Source organism: Myodes glareolus, chromosome 9 (genome assembly GCF_982192425.1).
Source record: "Myodes glareolus chromosome 9, mMyoGla1.1, whole genome shotgun sequence".
NCBI classification, from domain to species: domain Eukaryota; kingdom Metazoa; phylum Chordata; class Mammalia; order Rodentia; family Cricetidae; genus Myodes; species Myodes glareolus.
Window position 1 is genome coordinate 96,556,757 of NC_142034.1, and position 17,526 is coordinate 96,574,282.

The 17,526-nt window shown below is 47.8% G+C and overlaps 1 protein-coding gene across 7 annotated transcripts in view; it reads right to left on the reverse strand.

The window, feature by feature from the left end:
- Nucleotides 1–294: 294 nt before the first annotated feature.
- Nlrc3 (NLR family CARD domain containing 3) overlaps nucleotides 295–17,526 on the reverse strand; it is a 34,276-nt gene continuing 17,044 nt past the window's right edge. For all 7 annotated transcript variants that reach the window (XM_085694659.2, XM_085694655.2, XM_085694658.2 and 4 more), the window contains 14 exons: nucleotides 15,862–15,945; nucleotides 15,147–15,230; nucleotides 13,391–13,474; nucleotides 11,858–11,941; nucleotides 11,198–11,281; nucleotides 10,605–10,688; nucleotides 10,055–10,138; nucleotides 9,438–9,521; nucleotides 8,940–9,023; nucleotides 4,162–4,245; nucleotides 3,676–3,759; nucleotides 3,023–3,106; nucleotides 2,593–2,676; nucleotides 295–2,306 (listed from right to left, as the gene is read on the reverse strand). In XM_085694659.2, the coding sequence (XP_085550785.1) occupies nucleotides 2,228–2,306; nucleotides 2,593–2,676; nucleotides 3,023–3,106; nucleotides 3,676–3,759; nucleotides 4,162–4,245; nucleotides 8,940–9,023; nucleotides 9,438–9,521; nucleotides 10,055–10,138; nucleotides 10,605–10,688; nucleotides 11,198–11,281; nucleotides 11,858–11,941; nucleotides 13,391–13,474; nucleotides 15,147–15,230; nucleotides 15,862–15,945 (1,171 nt within the window). In that variant the 3' untranslated portion in view covers nucleotides 295–2,227. The remainder of the gene's footprint in view (nucleotides 2,307–2,592; nucleotides 2,677–3,022; nucleotides 3,107–3,675; nucleotides 3,760–4,161; nucleotides 4,246–8,939; nucleotides 9,024–9,437; nucleotides 9,522–10,054; nucleotides 10,139–10,604; nucleotides 10,689–11,197; nucleotides 11,282–11,857; nucleotides 11,942–13,390; nucleotides 13,475–15,146; nucleotides 15,231–15,861; nucleotides 15,946–17,526) is intronic.

Genomic DNA, 17,526 nt, shown 5'->3' on the forward strand with positions numbered 1-17,526 from the left:
CTCACAGCCTTCAGACTTCCATACTAGGCTTTGACAGGTTACCCCTTTCCCAGCATTTGTCTACTGACGGACTGAAATCTTCCTGGCTGCAGAGCTCCAACATAAGCCACAGGCCTAAAGCAACGTTGTTGTTGGCAGTGTGGGGGATGGGACTCAGGACCTACTCCACTGAGGGGGGGATATAGCCCCAGTCTGAGAGCTGGGACAGCCTCTCACATCGTAAAAGTGACAAAAGAAAGAAAATAGCATTCTATACCCAGAAACAATACTCTGCAAAACCAAAATGAATGCAGCTTCAGTTTCCAAGTATTCTTTAAGATTATGTGTTTGCTCCAACCTCGAGCCAATCCAGGACCTTGTACTTCACTGCTAAACCCCTTTCATTTGTTTAATTTAGAACCATCTCCAGACCATTGTAACATCTTTTGGAAGTCAGACCAGCTTGGTAGAAAGTCCTTCCATTTGGAGTTTGTGTGGTTATACCTCCTCAGTTTTGGCAGAAATGTTCTGTTGGTGCTGCATCTTGAGCCAGGCATGATGTTCATTTGTCCCATGACTGTGAGGTTATAGTGAGTCACTTTATTTTCTTTTGTTTTTCTTGAGACAGGATCTCATGCAGCAGAAACTGGTCCTGAACTCCAGTACCAAAGACAGCCTTGAGCTCCTGATCCTCCTGCCTCCACCAGGTGCGGGGATCACAGGAGCGTGCGCGCCATGCTGGCTTGAGTTTCGTCATCCTTGTCACAGTGGTGTTTGCCGTGCCACTTGCTCAGGTCCCTCTGTTCTTGTAAAACCAGGGAACCCCTCTCCTGTCAGCCTCCATGATAACTCTCCCGAATACTAATTTTTAAATGTTTGGTTTTGTTTTGAGAATCTCACTATGTAATTTAAGGTATCCTCAAATTCATGATCCTTTCTCGGCCTCTCAAGTACTAGAATTACACGTGTGTGCTTCCATGTCTGTCTTTTGGATACTTGTGTTTGGATTTTGTCTTTTTTTTTTAAATATTTATTTATTTATTTTGTATACAATATTCTGTCTGTGTGTATGCCTGCAGACCAGAAGAGGGCACCAGACCCCATTATAGATGGTCGTGAGCCACCATGTGGTTGCTGGGAATTGAACTCAGGACCTTTGGAAGAGCAGGCAATGCTCTTAACCTCTGAGCCATCTCTCCAGCCCTGGATTTTGTCTTTTTCCAAGACAGGGTCTTGTTATGTAGCTCTGGGTGTCCTGGACCCTGCTCTATAAACTGGTCTTGAACTCACAGAGTTCCACCTGCCTCTGCCTCCCAAGTGCTGGGATTCTAGGTGGGCGCCACCACTGCCTGGACTCACTTTATGGTCTTTATAAGCATTTACCTTAGTGGCTTGGTTGAGAGCTGTGGGTTCATTTAGGTTTTCCTGTTTCACTCAGACAATGGAGGAAATTTGCCACATGGAAACACAGCTTATTTGTCTCCAAGGGGAAGCGATAGCCACTGTAGAGGTTTTGGATGCCTAAATACAGGATAATGACATCAAGATATCAACACTTAATTTGCAATGGAATACCAGTATGCTGGACTACAAATATGGCAGACCATTCTAGATGTCTGAGAGATCTTACAGGAGAATGCAGAACCTTTGGAGACTTCTCTCTGACTTCAGAACCTTAGAATTAACCTTTGGTAGATCTTCACAAATTTCTCATATTTTCTCCGTATGTATATAAGGGTCACACCCCAAAACTTTTTTCTTTTCTTAAGAAAAGAAAAATAATGGACATATTCTCACCTTCGCCAAGCTAATGTGCTTAATGGGCTTGAAGGCTGCAACCTTCAAGATGGTGATGTTAGCCACGGGAGCACACGAGGGCAGAAACACATTTGGTTTTGTTGTTGTTGTTGTTGTTTAAGTTGGGACTCTGAAGACCCAGGATATGAATAAGTCTGCACCAGCTTCCTGCTTTGTGGAGCTTTGAGATTTTATCCCTGGGTGCCCCTTAGCAGCAGCTCCTTCCCTTCCCTATGCTGTCACAGAGTGTCCATCTTCCCTTTGCCTGACCCTGGGAAGGAAAGATGCCTGTGGCCTCTGCCGAAGTGCCCTTCCTTCCCCTGTCCAGGAAACCAGCTTTAGAACTGGCTCAGCGGCATTCAGATTCCAGGAAACCGTGCAGAAATCGAGGTCACTCTGATCTGAAGCTTCCAGCTGAATCTCTGTGTGGTTCCCTAGGAACCTGATTTCCTTACATTTCCACCACACATGTCTTGGTAGCCTCTGAGATCATCCTGGCACCAGATTCCCCAATGGGATTTCCCTGGAGACTAGAGCAGAAGAGTTAGGGCAGAATTGAGCACCTGCAAGTTGTCTTTACTACAGCGATCATTGCTCTAATAAATTCAGCCCTTGCCCTTCTAGTGTGTGTAGGGTCCCTCTTACACACACCACTCTGGCATGTTCCCTAGTACACCTAGTTTCCCTGTGGAGTTGCTAGAGTGTCTTCGTATCATCTAGCTTCCAGAAGTGGGCAAAAGGCAGAACCTGCTCTGGGAGCAGTTCCGAGGCTCATCAGAAGTAGCTGGGAAGGTGGATGTCACTGTGTGTACTCACTTAATATGACGCAGACCACGGTTCTCAGACAACGCAGCAGCAATGTATATGGCCCCATCCATCCCCAGTGAGTTCTCCTGGAGACTAGGCAGAGAGGAAATGGAGACACCGTAGTGAGTCATCAGGACAGAAGACACGTAAGGAGGCAACACTGCCTTGTTGAGATGTGGATGAAATAAGTAATTCTGGGCTGATTGTCCACAGGCACCATAGCAGCTGTAGCCAGGTATTCTGCCCAAGGCCATGAATGCGGATTTTCAGTAAAGGAGAATGCACAAAGCTAACTTCAGTGGACGTGGACAGCAATGGTCAGGACAGTATGATCGTTTAACATCCAGAAGGAAGCAACCAAAGGAAATTGTGCTTCCTCCCAGAAGTGCTGGCAGAAGTTGGCTACTCTGGGTTGCGCGAGGGCCACACGATCACTTACTTGAGTCTCCGGAGACTGGAGTTTAACTTCAAAGCATTTGCCAAAGCCTTGGCACCAGCTACCCCGATGTCATTTCCTCGTAAGCTGTCAGGGCAAGCAAGAAGCCTAAGGTGCAGGGACAGGCTGGGTGGTGACACTGCCGTCCCTCCAGACGGGTGTGGGCTTGTCTGGACAGTCCAGTCACAGGAGTTGGGAGCGGCTTCTTCCTAAGCACTTACGGAAGGAAGCCTGTTCTTTTTTTCTACCCCAGAGAAGGAAAACCTGGACTGAGATGGGAGAGGTAACTCTCCATCCAGAGGTCTACAGTATACCGTGGTTACAGGGATCCTGGGGAGTAGGGAAGACATGGGTATGCTGAGAGCCTCATAGAGCTTGAGCCCCAGCCCCACCCCAGGAGGTGGCTACTGGTTTCTATGATGTGTGGGGGGATCCTATTAAATACAGCCTTTGGTTGTGTTTATCTGGGGCAGGCCCAACCCAGAGCATAGTGCCATAGTGACTTCAGGGAAAGACGAAGTGGGAACGGGGAAGATGGAGCATATGACCGGAAACAGTCATGACAATCATGTGCATAGATGTTTGTCTTCATGCTTTTGAATCTGTAGTTTGATTTCTTTCAGCAAAAGTCTGTCAACAGAAACCAGAATACTCACTCGAGAATCTCCAAGGTTCTGTTCACAGCCAGGGCCTCCCCAAGTGCCTGGGCCCCTTGGGTGCCAATGGAGGCCACCTGCAGGCTATAAGAGGGAGTGCGGTCAGTGTGGGTAATCAGCCCCTGTGCTCCTGCCCTCTGCCGTGGGCCAGGCTTCCCTCCACACTCCATACCCCTTAGCTACGGCTAAACGTTGAGAAATAGCACTAAGGATTGTTTTCCTATGATTCTTCCAAGTGCACTGCGTCTCCCACCTATAGTCCAACACCTAGGAACAAGAGCTAGACACAGGATGGGGGTAGAGGTGGCCTTCCAGGAGGCCTGGGGAGAATGCTGTCTGTGCCTTTGGTCCTTCCTGGATGCTTGTGCCCAGTCACTTTCTAATATGAAAAGTTTCCCAGATGGATAAACCGAGGTGGCTGTGTGACATGGGGTGCTGGGGGGGGGGGGGGTTGATCTGCTGGGCTCCCACACCCAGGGGACTTACTAGAGAGCAGTGAGGGTCGCGTTCACCTTCAGGGCCCCGGCCACTGCAGAAGCTCCGTCATCCCCTATGGCATTCTCCTGTAAGCTGAACACAATGTAACCTATTGGTACACAAGGGGCTCAGGCCAACACTCTGACCAAGGCCTGTGGGGTTTAGGCCCTTTACACTCAACACACCCAGTCTCAGTCACCTTCTGGGAAACCATGGTGCCCTTGGCCTCGTATTAATGCACAGAGAAATCTGGGAGTCTGTGTGAATCCAAACAAAGTGTCAAAGGCAAACAAGAAAGGGCACATGGGAATTACTGTCAACATGGCTTGAGACCAAAAGGTATGCTTTTGAAAACCAGTGGGAGATTAGCCTGAAGTCCTAATCTCTGCACCATTTGTGCTGGCTAGGATTTCTGGATGTTTTCTCCTACAAAACATCCAGAGAGCAAGTTCCAGGACAGTAAATGAGTTTAGGATAAATGGACATCGCCATGTGTAAGGAAGCATTTGCGTTCGTTACTCCAGTGAAGATCTGTGACCCATGCGTTAAGGACGCCAAGCAGCAGACACAGTTCTGCCTTGTGGGCTAGCTTTTTGTCAAGATGATTGAGAAAATGCCTCCATAAGAATAGCCTGTAAGCATCTCTGTAAGGTTGAGGCTAGCCTGGTTTACAAAGCAAGTTCCAGGATAGCTAGGGCTGTTACACAGAGAAACCCTGTCTCAAAAACCAAACTATAAGTAAATAAGAATAGGTCATAGGCAAGCCATTTTATGTTTTGATGATTGAATGACTGAAGTAGGAGGTGGTGCTAAGCCTGGATAGGTAGTCCTGAGGTGTGTAAAAAAAGAAGCTAAGTAAGCCAGGAAGAGCAAGCCAGTAACCAACACTCCTCAGTGGTCCCTGCCCCAGTTCCTGCCCTGGCTTCCTCAGTGATGGGCTTATAAGCTGCAAGGTGAAATAAACCCTTCCTCCTCAAGTCTGCTTTTGGACATAGTGTTTTATCATGACAATAGATGTGTAACTTATTAATGCCCTCTCAGACTCAGCTAGGACCAGGTCTAAGGTGCAGGGAAGACCAACAAAGCCTCCACTCCAGTGTGGTACCCAGAAGAAATAAACGAGGCCAGGATCAGGGAATGGGAGACAAAGAAGGCGGGTACATCCAGAGACCTGGGCAACTGCTGAGGTCATGGAGAGAGAGTGCTGGGGCTTGGAAGTGTGAGGGAGCAGACCCATGGGACCTCGGAGTTCAGGCTTTGGGGTTACACTTGCAGGCACAGTCGTCTAAGGAGCTCACCCATAATGAAGACTGGCGGATGTTGTGGAATGGCCTCTAGCCCGCAGTTTGGGGACATGGTCTCGATGTGGATGGAGGTGAGTGGAGCTGTGGCCTGGATAGTGGCACTCACAGAAACAGTGTGGGATGGACAGTGGAGAGGAGGGTCACCAGGCCATGGTGCCTCCAGCCTGCACAACTGCTTGGTTCAAGGCTCAGATGGGAGAACTAAGAAGCAGTCTTGTGGGCAAGAAAATGCAGCAACTTGTAATTCCTGTGAGGCACCGAGGGTGCAAGGTAACCGGTGTGGATTCACAGACTGGAGTTCAAGAGACACCTGGGTTAGCATCTGTTGCTGTCATAAGACGCCTTGACCAAGGCAACTTAGAGAAGAGTTTATTTGGGGCTTACAGTTTCAGAGGGTTAGAGTCCATGACCATCACAGGGGGGAGCACAGCAGCAGGCAGACGTGGTACCGGTACAGTAGCTGAGAGCTTACATCTGGATCCACAGGCATAAGGAGGGGAGAACACACTGGAAACCTCAAAGCTCACCCCCAGTGACAACCTCCAACAAAGCCGCACCTCCTAATCCTTCACGTGGAATTCACCAACTGGCCACCAAATATTCAAATTTATGAGCCTACAGGGGCTGTTCTCATTCAAACCACGCTAGGTAGTGATGCAAGAGTTATCAGGAGTTATTAGAGTCCTGGGAAAGGAAGAGAGCTCCGAGAAAAAGTTTATTCAGGGGAAGAGGCCCAAGGGTAGAGCCCTGAGGAGCAGCAGTGTCTAGGAGTAGAACAGGAAAGAGGAGAAGTGCAGCTAGTGAGGTGATGAACTGACGGACTGATGGACAGAGTGACAGATGGACAGACAGAGAGGAAACCAGAGTGTGTTGCAAAGCGGGCTCAGAAGTCTGAGCTCCAAGCTGGGGAGCCGGCTCCGTGGCCTAAGTGCTTCTCTCATAAGCAGAAGGAGCTGAGTCAGTGCCCCCTAATGTTGGCTGCAATAACACATCTGCAACCACAGCTCTGCTACAGGGAGACTGGATGTAAACATGAGAAACCCTGAAAGTTTACAGCCCATTGCCTGGCAGACGCAGCAAGATAAGGGAAGAGCGCAAGGACCAGCAGCTGGGGCTGTCCACTTCCTCCATGTGTACGCCCTGGTACGTGTGCACCCACACACACTAGTCCATGCACTACATATGTGCACACATACAAAAATTTAAAAAAGGGTGGGGGCTAGTTAAGAGCTCAGTGGGTTAAAGTGCTTGTTATTAACCCCAGTGACCTGAGTCTGCCCCTTGGAACTCAGAGTGGAAGGAGAGAACCAGCTTTTGAAAGTTTTCCTCTGACCTCCACACATATGCCATGACAAGTTCATACACACACACACACACACACACACACACACACACGCATGCACACACTTCTCAAAAAACAAAACAAAACAAAAGTACCAACATGCTACAAAATAGATCAGCCTGAAAAATATTGTTCTGCTGAGAGTGTAGCTCTGTGGTAGAGCATGTGCTGAAGATTTTTGAGGCCTGCCCAGCAAAATTCTTCAAAGACCTTGAAAGAATGGTACTCAGTTTCATATGGAAAAGCAAAAAACCCAGGATAGCCAAAATAATCCTGTATAATAAAAGAACTTTTGGAGGCATCACAATCCCTGACTTCAAACTCTATTTCAGAGCTACAGTACTGAAAACAGCCTGGTGTTGGCATAAAATCAGACAAGAGAATCAATGGAAGTGAATAGAACACCCGAATATCAATCCACACATCTTCGAACACCTGATTTTTAACAAAGAAGCAAAAAATATCAAATGGAAAAAAGAAAGCATATTTAACAACTGGTGCTGGCATAACTGGATATCAACATGTAGAAAAATGAAAATAGACCCATATCTATCACCATACACAAAATTCAAGTCCAAATGGATCAAAGACCTCAACATAAAGCCAGCCACACTGAACCTTATAGAAGAGAAAGTGGGAAGTACACTTGAACGCATTGGCACAGGGAACCACTTCCTATATATAACCCCAGCAGCACAGATACTGAGAGAAACAATAAATGGGACCTCCTGAAACCGAAAAGCTTCTGTAAAGCAAAGGACACGGTCAACAAGACAAAACAACAGCCTACAGAATGGGAAAAGATCTTCACTAACCCCACATCAGACAGAGGTCTGATCTTCAAAATAGACAAAGAACTCAAGAAATTGGACACCAAAAGATCACATAATCCAATAAAAAAAAATGGAGTACAGACCTAAACAGAGAACTCTCAACAGAAGAATCTAAAATGGCTGAAAGACTCTTAAGGAAATGTTCAACATCCTTAGTCATCAGAGAAATGCAAATCAAACCAACTCTGAGATTCCATCTTACACCTATATGAATGGCCAAGATCAAAAACACTGATGACAACTTATGCTGGAGAGGTTGTGGAGAAAAGGCAACACTTTTGCATTGCTGGTGGGAATGCAAGCTGGTACAACCCCTTTGGATGTCAGTGTGGTGATTTCTCAGAAAATTAGAAAGCAACCTTCCTCAAGACCCAGTAATAACACTTTTGGGTATATATCCAAAGGATGCTCAATTGTGCCACAAGGACACGTGTTCAACTATGTTCATAGCAGCTTTGTTTGTCATAGCCAGAACCTGGAAACAACTTAAATGCCCCTTGACTGAAGAATGAATAAAGAAAATGTGGTACACTTACACAATGGAGTACTACACAGCAAAATAAATAAATAAATAACAACATTTTGAATTTTGCAGGAAAATGGATGGAGCTAGAAAACATTATTTTGAGTGAGGTAACCCAGACATAGAAAGACAATTATCACATGTACTCACTCATAGGTGGTTTTTAAACATAAAGCAAAGAAAGCCAGCCTACAAACACAATCCCAGAGAACTTAGTCAACAATGAGGACACTAAGAGACTTACATAGATCTAATCTACATGGGAAGTAGAAAGTAGAAAAAGACAAGATCTCCTGAGTAAATTGGGAGCATGGGAACCCTAGGGGAGGATTGAAGGGGGGAGGGGAGAGGCAGGGAGGGGAGCAGAGAAAAATGTAGAGCTTAATAAAAATCAATAAAAAAAGAAAGATTTTCGGAGCCCTTGTTTCAACCCTTGGCATGTATGTACACATACAAGATATAGATCATGAAAGACCACATGAGTTTACTTATGTCAAACGTCCAGAGTGGTTGGTGCTTTTCAAGGATGGAAGTGAGGCTGGAAAGCAGCTACAGCACACAGCATCTCAGGGGTGGGGGATGGTCTAAAACTGGTGGTTGTGATGGTTGACAACTGGTTTTCATGGTGCGTGGATTATATTAGTAAAGCTATTACATACACACACACTGCGGGTGAGTGAAGGTTGAAATAAGTCTGTGGTCTCATGGCAGAGAAGACTTGTTGAGGGTCCTCAGACCAGCCCTGTGCCTGGAGACTACCCCTCATCCCCATAGGCCACACTTACTCTAAGGTTGTCAGAGTCCTGTTCAGCTGAAGTGCTTGTCCCAGGGCCCTGGCTGCACCAGCCTGGATGAAGTTCCACTGCAGGCTGGAAAATACACAGACATGTGACCATATGGTCCAAGAATGGAGGAGGAGGCCTTAAGGCATCCAGGAAGGGCTGGTGACTGGGTGAGTCTATGCGGGATAGGGCATGGGGATTCCTAAAGTCCCCAGAGGGCCGGTGTTTTACCAGTGGTAGCCATGGGAACAAGCTCAAATATTCTCCATAAAGCATAGGTCACCCCAAGTCACAGTCTTGACGCTTGCCTCATAATCTAGTTCTATCTGAGGATAACCTCAGGAATCCAAACTGAGGATGGGGCATGCCTGTTGGAGGCAGGTAGCCTAGGAAGGCCTTGGGTATGGCCCAAAGCCGGGTTCCATCTGCCACAGTGGGTTTGTGGGTAGCCCTGCAGCTGGGGGAATGGGGATTGCGGAAGGGTGGGGACAGTAGACTTACTGAAGGTGAGTGAGGGAGCGGTTTTCTCCTACTGCTACTGCAATGGCCTGGGCACCTTGGTCATGGAGCAGGTTGGCTGTCAGACTGGGAAAAAGGGAACAGAAGCAAGTAGAAGCCACTGTAAACCGCCCCACCATCCTGGTCACGAGGGGATCCCAATCATTCCCCACACTCCCAATGGGGCACACTGTCAGCACTGGTGTTAGGCTTGTGTGGCTCGTGCTTATGGAGAACTCTGGTGTGCCAGGCATACTAGAGCACATCCCATGTTAAACTCAGTGAGCGGCTACAGGTCATGCAACCAGGACACACAGCACTATGAACAGGATTTACTACCTATTGGCATGGCCCCGTGCCAACTCTTTCAGGTCCTCTGCCATGTGCTTATCCATCTCTAGGTGTAAGGCTACAGAGTTCATGTGTCAGGGTTACCAGTGATACCAGGTCTCCAGGCTGCCCCTTCCCAAATGGAGTTCTAGTCCAGCCTTGTGAACTGTGAGGATGTCCAGGGTCTAACCCATTACAGTGGTGCCACCAACCCTGGTGTCTGAGTAGGTAAGGAAGCACAGCCTCCCTTTGACCTCCACGCCCCCCGCCCCGACCCAATCATTACGTACTCCAAGTGCTTCAGAGTGTTGTTCATACAGAGGGCTTGAGCAAGGGCCCTGGCTCCCTCTGGACTGATGGAGTTTTCTCGTAGGCTGAGGAGAGATGAGACTCTGAACATCCAGTCAGGCAAGCAAGGCTTCTGACCAAGTAAGCCCAGGTGTCTAGGCTTTCCAAACCCCAAGAAACCACAGGCAGGCGCTGGGCCTCCTGGGCTGAAATGTGGAGGAACCTGTTGCTGCCAGCTAGGGCTCTAATCCGTGCCCCGCTCGGGACCACAGCAGTGCAGGAATGCATAAGAAGAAGGGGACAAGATCTGGGTTATGATGGGCAAGTGGCACCTGAAGGGCTGTACATAGAGGGGCTTATCCACTGGGGGCCACACTCACAAAGTAGGTGAAGGGGCGGGGTGCTACGTTCTAGAACCAAGTCCATACCAACTACAATGTTTTCTACAGCAGTTTTTTCTGTCCCAGCCTTTCTTTCCAAGTCCCAGAGGCCCTGCATCCTCACTGGTCAAAGGGGCAACATCCCGGTTGGGGGGTTTGGGGCAGGACTTACTTGAGACTAGAGAGTGTCTGGTTAACACGGAGGGCTCGCATCAGCACTGCCACTCCGGTGTTACTGATGGCATTGCTCTGAAGACTGCAATAAAAGACAAGACAGTGTTGATGTGGCTGTCCCAGGACCTGGAGCCATACCCAATGGGTTCAACAAGGAGTTGGGGACCTGGGAATTGCTCTTCTCATCCCTCTTCCCTCGCCAGTCACTCCACTATCTAGCTCCTGCTGGGTAAAGCCAGTGTGGTTTAGCATAAGCCCTGAAGCTTAAGCTGACATGGGGACTACATATGTCCTCAAGGCAGTGACTGTTACCCTGCTCCAGAGAAAGCGATGCAGCAAAACCATCCTAATGTGGCAGCAGCATCCAGCCCGCCCCTGCCCAACCTACCAAGCCTTTCCTGCAGCCCCGGGGGCTTGCTTATGACAAGTCACGTAGACCTTGTCATTCTGAAAAGCACTGAGAAGTGGAGCTGGTAGATGGAAGAGGGCAAAAGGTGGGTGGAGGGGCAGGGGTTGCTGGAGTGGGTTGGCTCTCATGGAAATGGGTTCTGGCAAGAGTATCATCCATGGAGGATTCTCAGGCAGACTCACTCCAGGTTCTCCAGGCTCTGGTTCACCTTCAGGGCCTCAGCCAGGGCCATGGCACCTCCATCTCCAATGGTATTGCTGGAAAACCTGCAAGAGACAATGGTGATGGGCTGGGTCTGGGGTCAGAGCTCGGAGACTCCCTCTGTCTCAGGAGTGTCCAGTGCAGTCCGTTCGGTCGCAGCTGTGCTTATCCTAGTCTCCGAAGGTGACCCTCATCTTCCTTAGCTCTTCGGAAAGAAGTAAGGGTCAAACCCTCGAGGTGTTTGTGGGACTTTATATGAAGATGGCCAAGAAATGATGTTTCCTCCTGAGAGCAGGGAGACAGTAATGTAAGCAAGCCCATGCTGCTTAGGGCTCATCCAGTTCTGGGAGTCTGGGTTTCGATTCTCCTTGTCCAGTGTTTTGTGCTTCCAAACAAGCTAACCTGCATTGGCCCACACATCAGTTTATCTAAATCTCCTCTATATCCCTCTCTCCAACCATTTCATCATCAATCCATCCACTCATCCTCCTGTTCATCCAACGACCATCCACACATACATCGCCTCCTCCCTCCATCCATCCATCTATCCTGTCATCCATTCCCCTGTTCACAATATGCAGTGTGCGCTGGCCTTCTGCTTGGCACAGAGAACACCAGTTTGGCCCTTCGGCCTTTCTCACATGAGTTCCTTTAGACTCTTGTTCTGCTTCAGGGCATCTGCCATCTGCTGGGCTCCTTTGGGCCCAATTAGGTTCTTCTGTAGCCTGTGGGAGACAAGAGGGGACCCATCAGCAAAGCCAGCCACAATCACTCCCAGGTCAACGCCAGTCTGAGTTTTGGGTGAGAGGTCAGGGACAGATAGGGTGCCATCTCCGTTCACAGGGCAGTGGAAAGGGGTCTCACAAAGGATCTAGCTGGGAGAATTAAGGGGAAAGGGCAGCCAGGAATGGAGGCTGATGGGCTTAACAGCCTCCTGTCCCCGAGACTTCCGCACTCAAGTCTGCTGCTAGCAAAGTATACATCTGGACCAGCACGCCGCCTCCCACCTGCAGAAACCTGGGAAGAGGTATAGGAGGACAGATGGGGAAGGACCTCACCCGTGTAAAACACCCTCCATATAAAGGAAAGACACGGGGGCTACGGATGGCTCAGCAGGTAAAGGTGCTTGCCACCAAACCTAGACCAGAATTCAGTCCCTAGGACCCACATGATGGGAAGAGGAAAATGACTCCTGCAGGCTGTCTTCTACCTCCATACTTGTGCCATAGAATGTATGTGTGTATGTGTGTGTGCGCGCACACACACACAGAAAGAAATAAAACATAAAAAATGTACCTATACTGTACATGTCCAGACACCGTTTTTGTTTTTTTTTGTTTTTTTTTTTTTTAAAGGAGAAAGTCATCTCCCTCTTTGTAGACTGTTTTCTTGGGAAACTATAGGTTGCAAATCCATACTCTATCGGCTTGCATGCTCAGTCAGCTGTCTCTAGCTTCACAGCCCAGGAGTGTGTTTGGTTTGATTTTTGAGACAGGATCTCTTTATGTAGCTCAGGCTGGCCCCAAACTCCCAGAGATCTGCCTGCCTCTGCCTCCTAAGTGCTGGGATTAAAGACATTTGCCACCACACCAGGCCTCCTGGGGTCTTTCTAAGGGTCTTGGGGCCTTCTTTTCCAAGACAAACATCAAACAAGGAAGTGCTCCTGTCCCCCTGACACTGTGGGAATTAGCCTGGGTGCACAGCTCCAAGTGTGCCACATCAGAGCATCATAAAGGTAGGAGCGGTTTCCTCCGGGCAGAGCAGCTCAGGAGCACAGTGGCCTCTCTCCCTGTCTGGCACGCTCAGGATCCGCTGCTGGAAAACGGTGCTGCCAGCTCCTCACGCTTGACAACAAATAGTCATTGACCTTGGGGACATGCATGGACTGGTTGCCTCTGCTGGGCTGCAGGGAAGGGCAGGACCTCTGTCTTTGCAGCCTCGCTGACCGATTACAGGCAGTGCTTATTAAGAGAGGAGTGAAGTGTCCTTTTCCCGTGGCTGTGGACATGATTTCCTGGGCTGGCAAGAGTTTTTATTTTCAGTAATTCTGTGAAGAAGAATTTTCTCTGAAGAAACAGGTGGAGCAGACAGCCTTAGGACCTCCTCCTTTCTCTCTGTCAGGGGCAGGGCAGAGGCTCAGGAGGAGAGAGGAGAAGCAAGACTTTGTCACTCACTGTAGTATGGAGAGGGTCTGGTTGGAGAGCAGGGCCTCCGCCATGCACATGACACCATCATCCCTGATCACGTTGCTTTGGAGGCTACAGAGGTAAGAAGAGGTGTGTCACCAGTGGCCTGGACTCTCTCTGCAGTGGGGACGCCTGCCTCAGAGGCCCAAGACAGGAATCAACTGACGTCCATGAGATGATTTGCAAACGATTATGTGCCCTCCTCATGGTTCATCACCCAGGAAAGACTTAGCCCTCCTGTATTGAGTTTCTAAGTAGCCGCCCACCAACTAGGAACAAGGTGTCTACATCAATTAAAATGAGGTTATCATTAGTCCCCGTCACAATCAAGAGCCACAGTGCCCAAATAATGATGAAAATGTGGAGAACCTGGAAGCCTGACATTGCTGATGACAATGTAAATAGCCCAGTCTCCGTGGAAGACAGTCTGGCAGTTCTCAGTGTAGACTTGGCATTTCTAAGTATTTTCCCCAAGTAATTAAAGACAGGTACTTGAATACTTTTACACAAATGTTGCTAGCAGCATTAAGCTAAAAGACAGCATAATAGCTAAAAGATAAAAGCACACGGAATGCACGAATGCATGGACAGTCTGTGCATGGATGTATAAGCAGACTTCTCCACCCATACAGTGGAATACTATTCAGCTACTAAATGCAAGAAAACAATATGCTGTAGTATGGATGAACCTTGAAAACATGCTGGTAGAGAAAGTTCATTTGTGTGTGTGTGTGTGTGTGTGTGTGTGTGTGTGGTTTTTCGAGACAGGGTTTCTCTGTAGCTTTGTATCCTGTCCTGGAACTCGCTCTTGAAGACCAGGCTGGCCTCAAACTCACAGAGATCCACCTGCCTCTGCCTCCTGAGTGCTGGGATTAAAGGTGTGCACCACTGCTACAGGGCCCAAAGTTCTTATTGTATAGTTACATTTATATGAAATGTTCAGAGAAAAGGAATAAGCAAATGCTAATGGTCAAGAGTATTTTGAAAACATTTTGACAGAGGTGGGGGCTGCACAACATTGTGAGTGTACAAAATGCCAATGACGCTAGGCTGCGGTGGCGCTTGCCTTTCATTCGCTGGATTCAGAAGGCAGAGGCAGATGGATCTCTGAGTTCAAGGCCAGCCTGGTCTACAGAGCGAGTTTCAGGACAGCCAGGGATACACAGAGAAACCCTATCTCAAAAAGAAAATAAAATAAATGCCAAAGAACTATATGCTTCAAAATGATAAATTTTATATCATTAAATTTCACCTGGTGCCAGGCAATAGTGGTGCATATCTTTAATCCCAACACTTAAGAGGTAGAGACAGGTGGATCTTTGTGAGTTCAAGGCCAGTCTGGTCTACAAAGTCCTTGTAGACCACAGGCCTTGGACTCACAGAGACCTACATAGCCAGACCCTGTTTCAAAACAATAACAACAAAAATTTCATTTGAATAATAAAAGTAAAAAACCAGAACAGAACAAGAGTACACCCTCAACTACATGGACACAACCACAGGCTCCTAAAAGGAACACAGCAAGCCGTACCCAAGCGTTGTCATCTTCTGGAAGGCAGGCTGTTTATTGTCCTGAGAAACCTTGGGGCTTACAGAAGCACACAGAGTTAGGGCCATCTGGAACTTGAAGTTTGCTGGCATCCCAAAGTCTCCATTTTAAATCCTCTCCCACTCCACAGTCTCTCCTGTAGCCAAGGTTTAGTTTTCTGGGCCCTCTCGTGAGGTCAGGAGTGGAGCCACATACCTTAGAGAGGTTAGAGTTCGGTTTATCTTCAGAGCATCTGCCAGGGCCTTAGCTCCCTGGGGTCCAATGGTGTTGCTCCGGAGGCTGGTAGAAGCAAGAGGAAAAAAAGATGACCGGGGTGGGAAGAAGAATCAAAATAGAACTGACATTTTAAGTCTACAATTCTTAAAGGGAAGGAACTGGGGTTAGGGATTTCATGTTTGATATATGGCAGAAATTATGTGTGTATGTATGTATGTGTGTATGTATGTGTTATTTATGTGTGTGCATGTGTGTATGAATGTATGTGTATGTACATATGTGTGTATGTATGCGTATGTATGTGTGTATTATGTGTGTGTGTGTGTGTGTGTATGAATGTACGTATGTATGAATAAACGAGTTCCCCAAAGCAGCCCGCCATGGTGAGGGCAAGGGAACAGGATGTGGTCTAGTGAGCTAACTGTGGAAATGACAACAATAAATCTAGGTCGGGGTCAAAAATCAAGTGTTTTCTGAAATGAAGTTCAAGAGACAAAAGTCAAAGTAACATTGCTTGCTCAGCTGTCCTTCCCGCCAGTCAGAAGGACATGTAGTCGGCAGGAACTCAGAGCTCAACACTGCCCTAGATGGGGCTCTGGGAGCTGGAGAAAGGATGGGGAATGCTCAAGACATTTCACAGACAGGGAGATAGATAAAATTCTCTTCATCCAGGGGCCCGTGGTGTCCAGCTTACTCTAGTGTGGTGAGACTTCTGTTGACCAGGAGGGATCTGGCCAGAGCTTTGGCCCCTTTGTTACCAATCTGGTTCTCAGTCAGGCTGCCAAGAAAAGGAAAAGGGTTATCGCAAGTCTGTGCCTCTCACTGCCTCTTCTGTGAGATTAGGCTCATGATTAGCCCTTGTTTTCCCAACATCGCCCATGAGACTCTAAAGTGACCAGGGAGCAGAAGCCAGGAATAGGAAGACCCCTGAACCTGGAACGTGGAATCAGAGTGGGCCTGATGATCTTCGTCCTGAAGGGTAAAAGTACTTGACACCAAGCCTGACAACCCCAACTTGATCCCCAGAACCCAAATGTTAGAACGAGAGAACTGACTCATACAAGTGGTCCTCTGACCTCCACATACGTGCTGTGGTGTGTGCATTTACACACATGCACACACACATACACACTAGCACAAATACAATAAACGCAGTAATTTCTATACTGGATTCTTTCATATAGACCCCGTCTATAATGTTCATGTGACTCTCAAGGGGAAGCAAAACATTGCTGCTGGTTTCTTGGTGCAAATGCCCCAAACCACAGCGAGTTTCAAGCACTCTCTACTTGTGAAATTCCTGAAAACCCACAGCGCTCCTAAACTAGCCCAAACTAGTTTGAGCATGCCAGTTAGGGCCTTCTGGAACCTGAAGCCTTTCTCTAGTACAGAACAGCACATGGTAGGTAGAATTACCACAAAATTAACTGTTTACAAAAGGCTCATCTTTATGTGCCTGGAAAGGTGGTTCCCGCAGCTGGCGGATCCACTCAGTGTTGCTGCCTGTGTCGCTGTCAGAAGTGGGGTACTTGGGACTTCTTTAGTTTTGCAAGCATCGCCCCCTAGGGTAGAGCTGTGTATTAGAATCCCTGTGATGTCAGGATCAAGTGTATTCCAAGAGCACTTTGGGATTCTGGTACCTGGGGCCAACAGGAAGAGGAAGGGAGCCAAGGGGAGCAGGCTCTTCTAATACTAATGGTTCCCCTTTGTCCATTTTATTCGCTGGGGTTCTGATTGACACACCAGACTCAGATGAGTTCTGTTGCTTAAAAATAAACTTGAACCGGGTATAGTGGTGCACGCCTTTAATCCCAAAACTTGGGAAACAGAGGCAGGCGGATCTCTGAGGGTCAGAGGCTAGCCTGGCTTACACATTAGTTCTAGGCCAACCGGGACTGCATAGTGATACTCTGCCCATAAACAAACAAACAAACACACACACACACAAATAAATAAATTTGAATACTAGCCAGGTTCAGTGGTGAAAGCCTGTTATTATAAAACTCGGAAGGTTGGCAAGTTTAAGGGTAGTCTGAACTATGGAAAACCTTGTTTTCCACCTCAAAATGTTTGAAGACCAGCCCACTTTTGTCACCACAGAATTTATACAATGTCATATAAATAATCTCTCATAGCAACCTTATATGTTTTTCAGCAGAATGACTTGGACACTGTAAACAAGTGTCTCCGGGGACCAGAGAGGAAAAGCTCGTAGAAGAGATGTCTGGCTTTCTTCAGAATCATTTTTGAGCCCTATTTTCAGCAAAACTAAATTGATTATTTTGCCATGTGCTAGAAAGGCTAGAGCTGCCTGTGAACGACAAAGAACTGGCAATGAGAAGCTGCAAGATCATTTTCT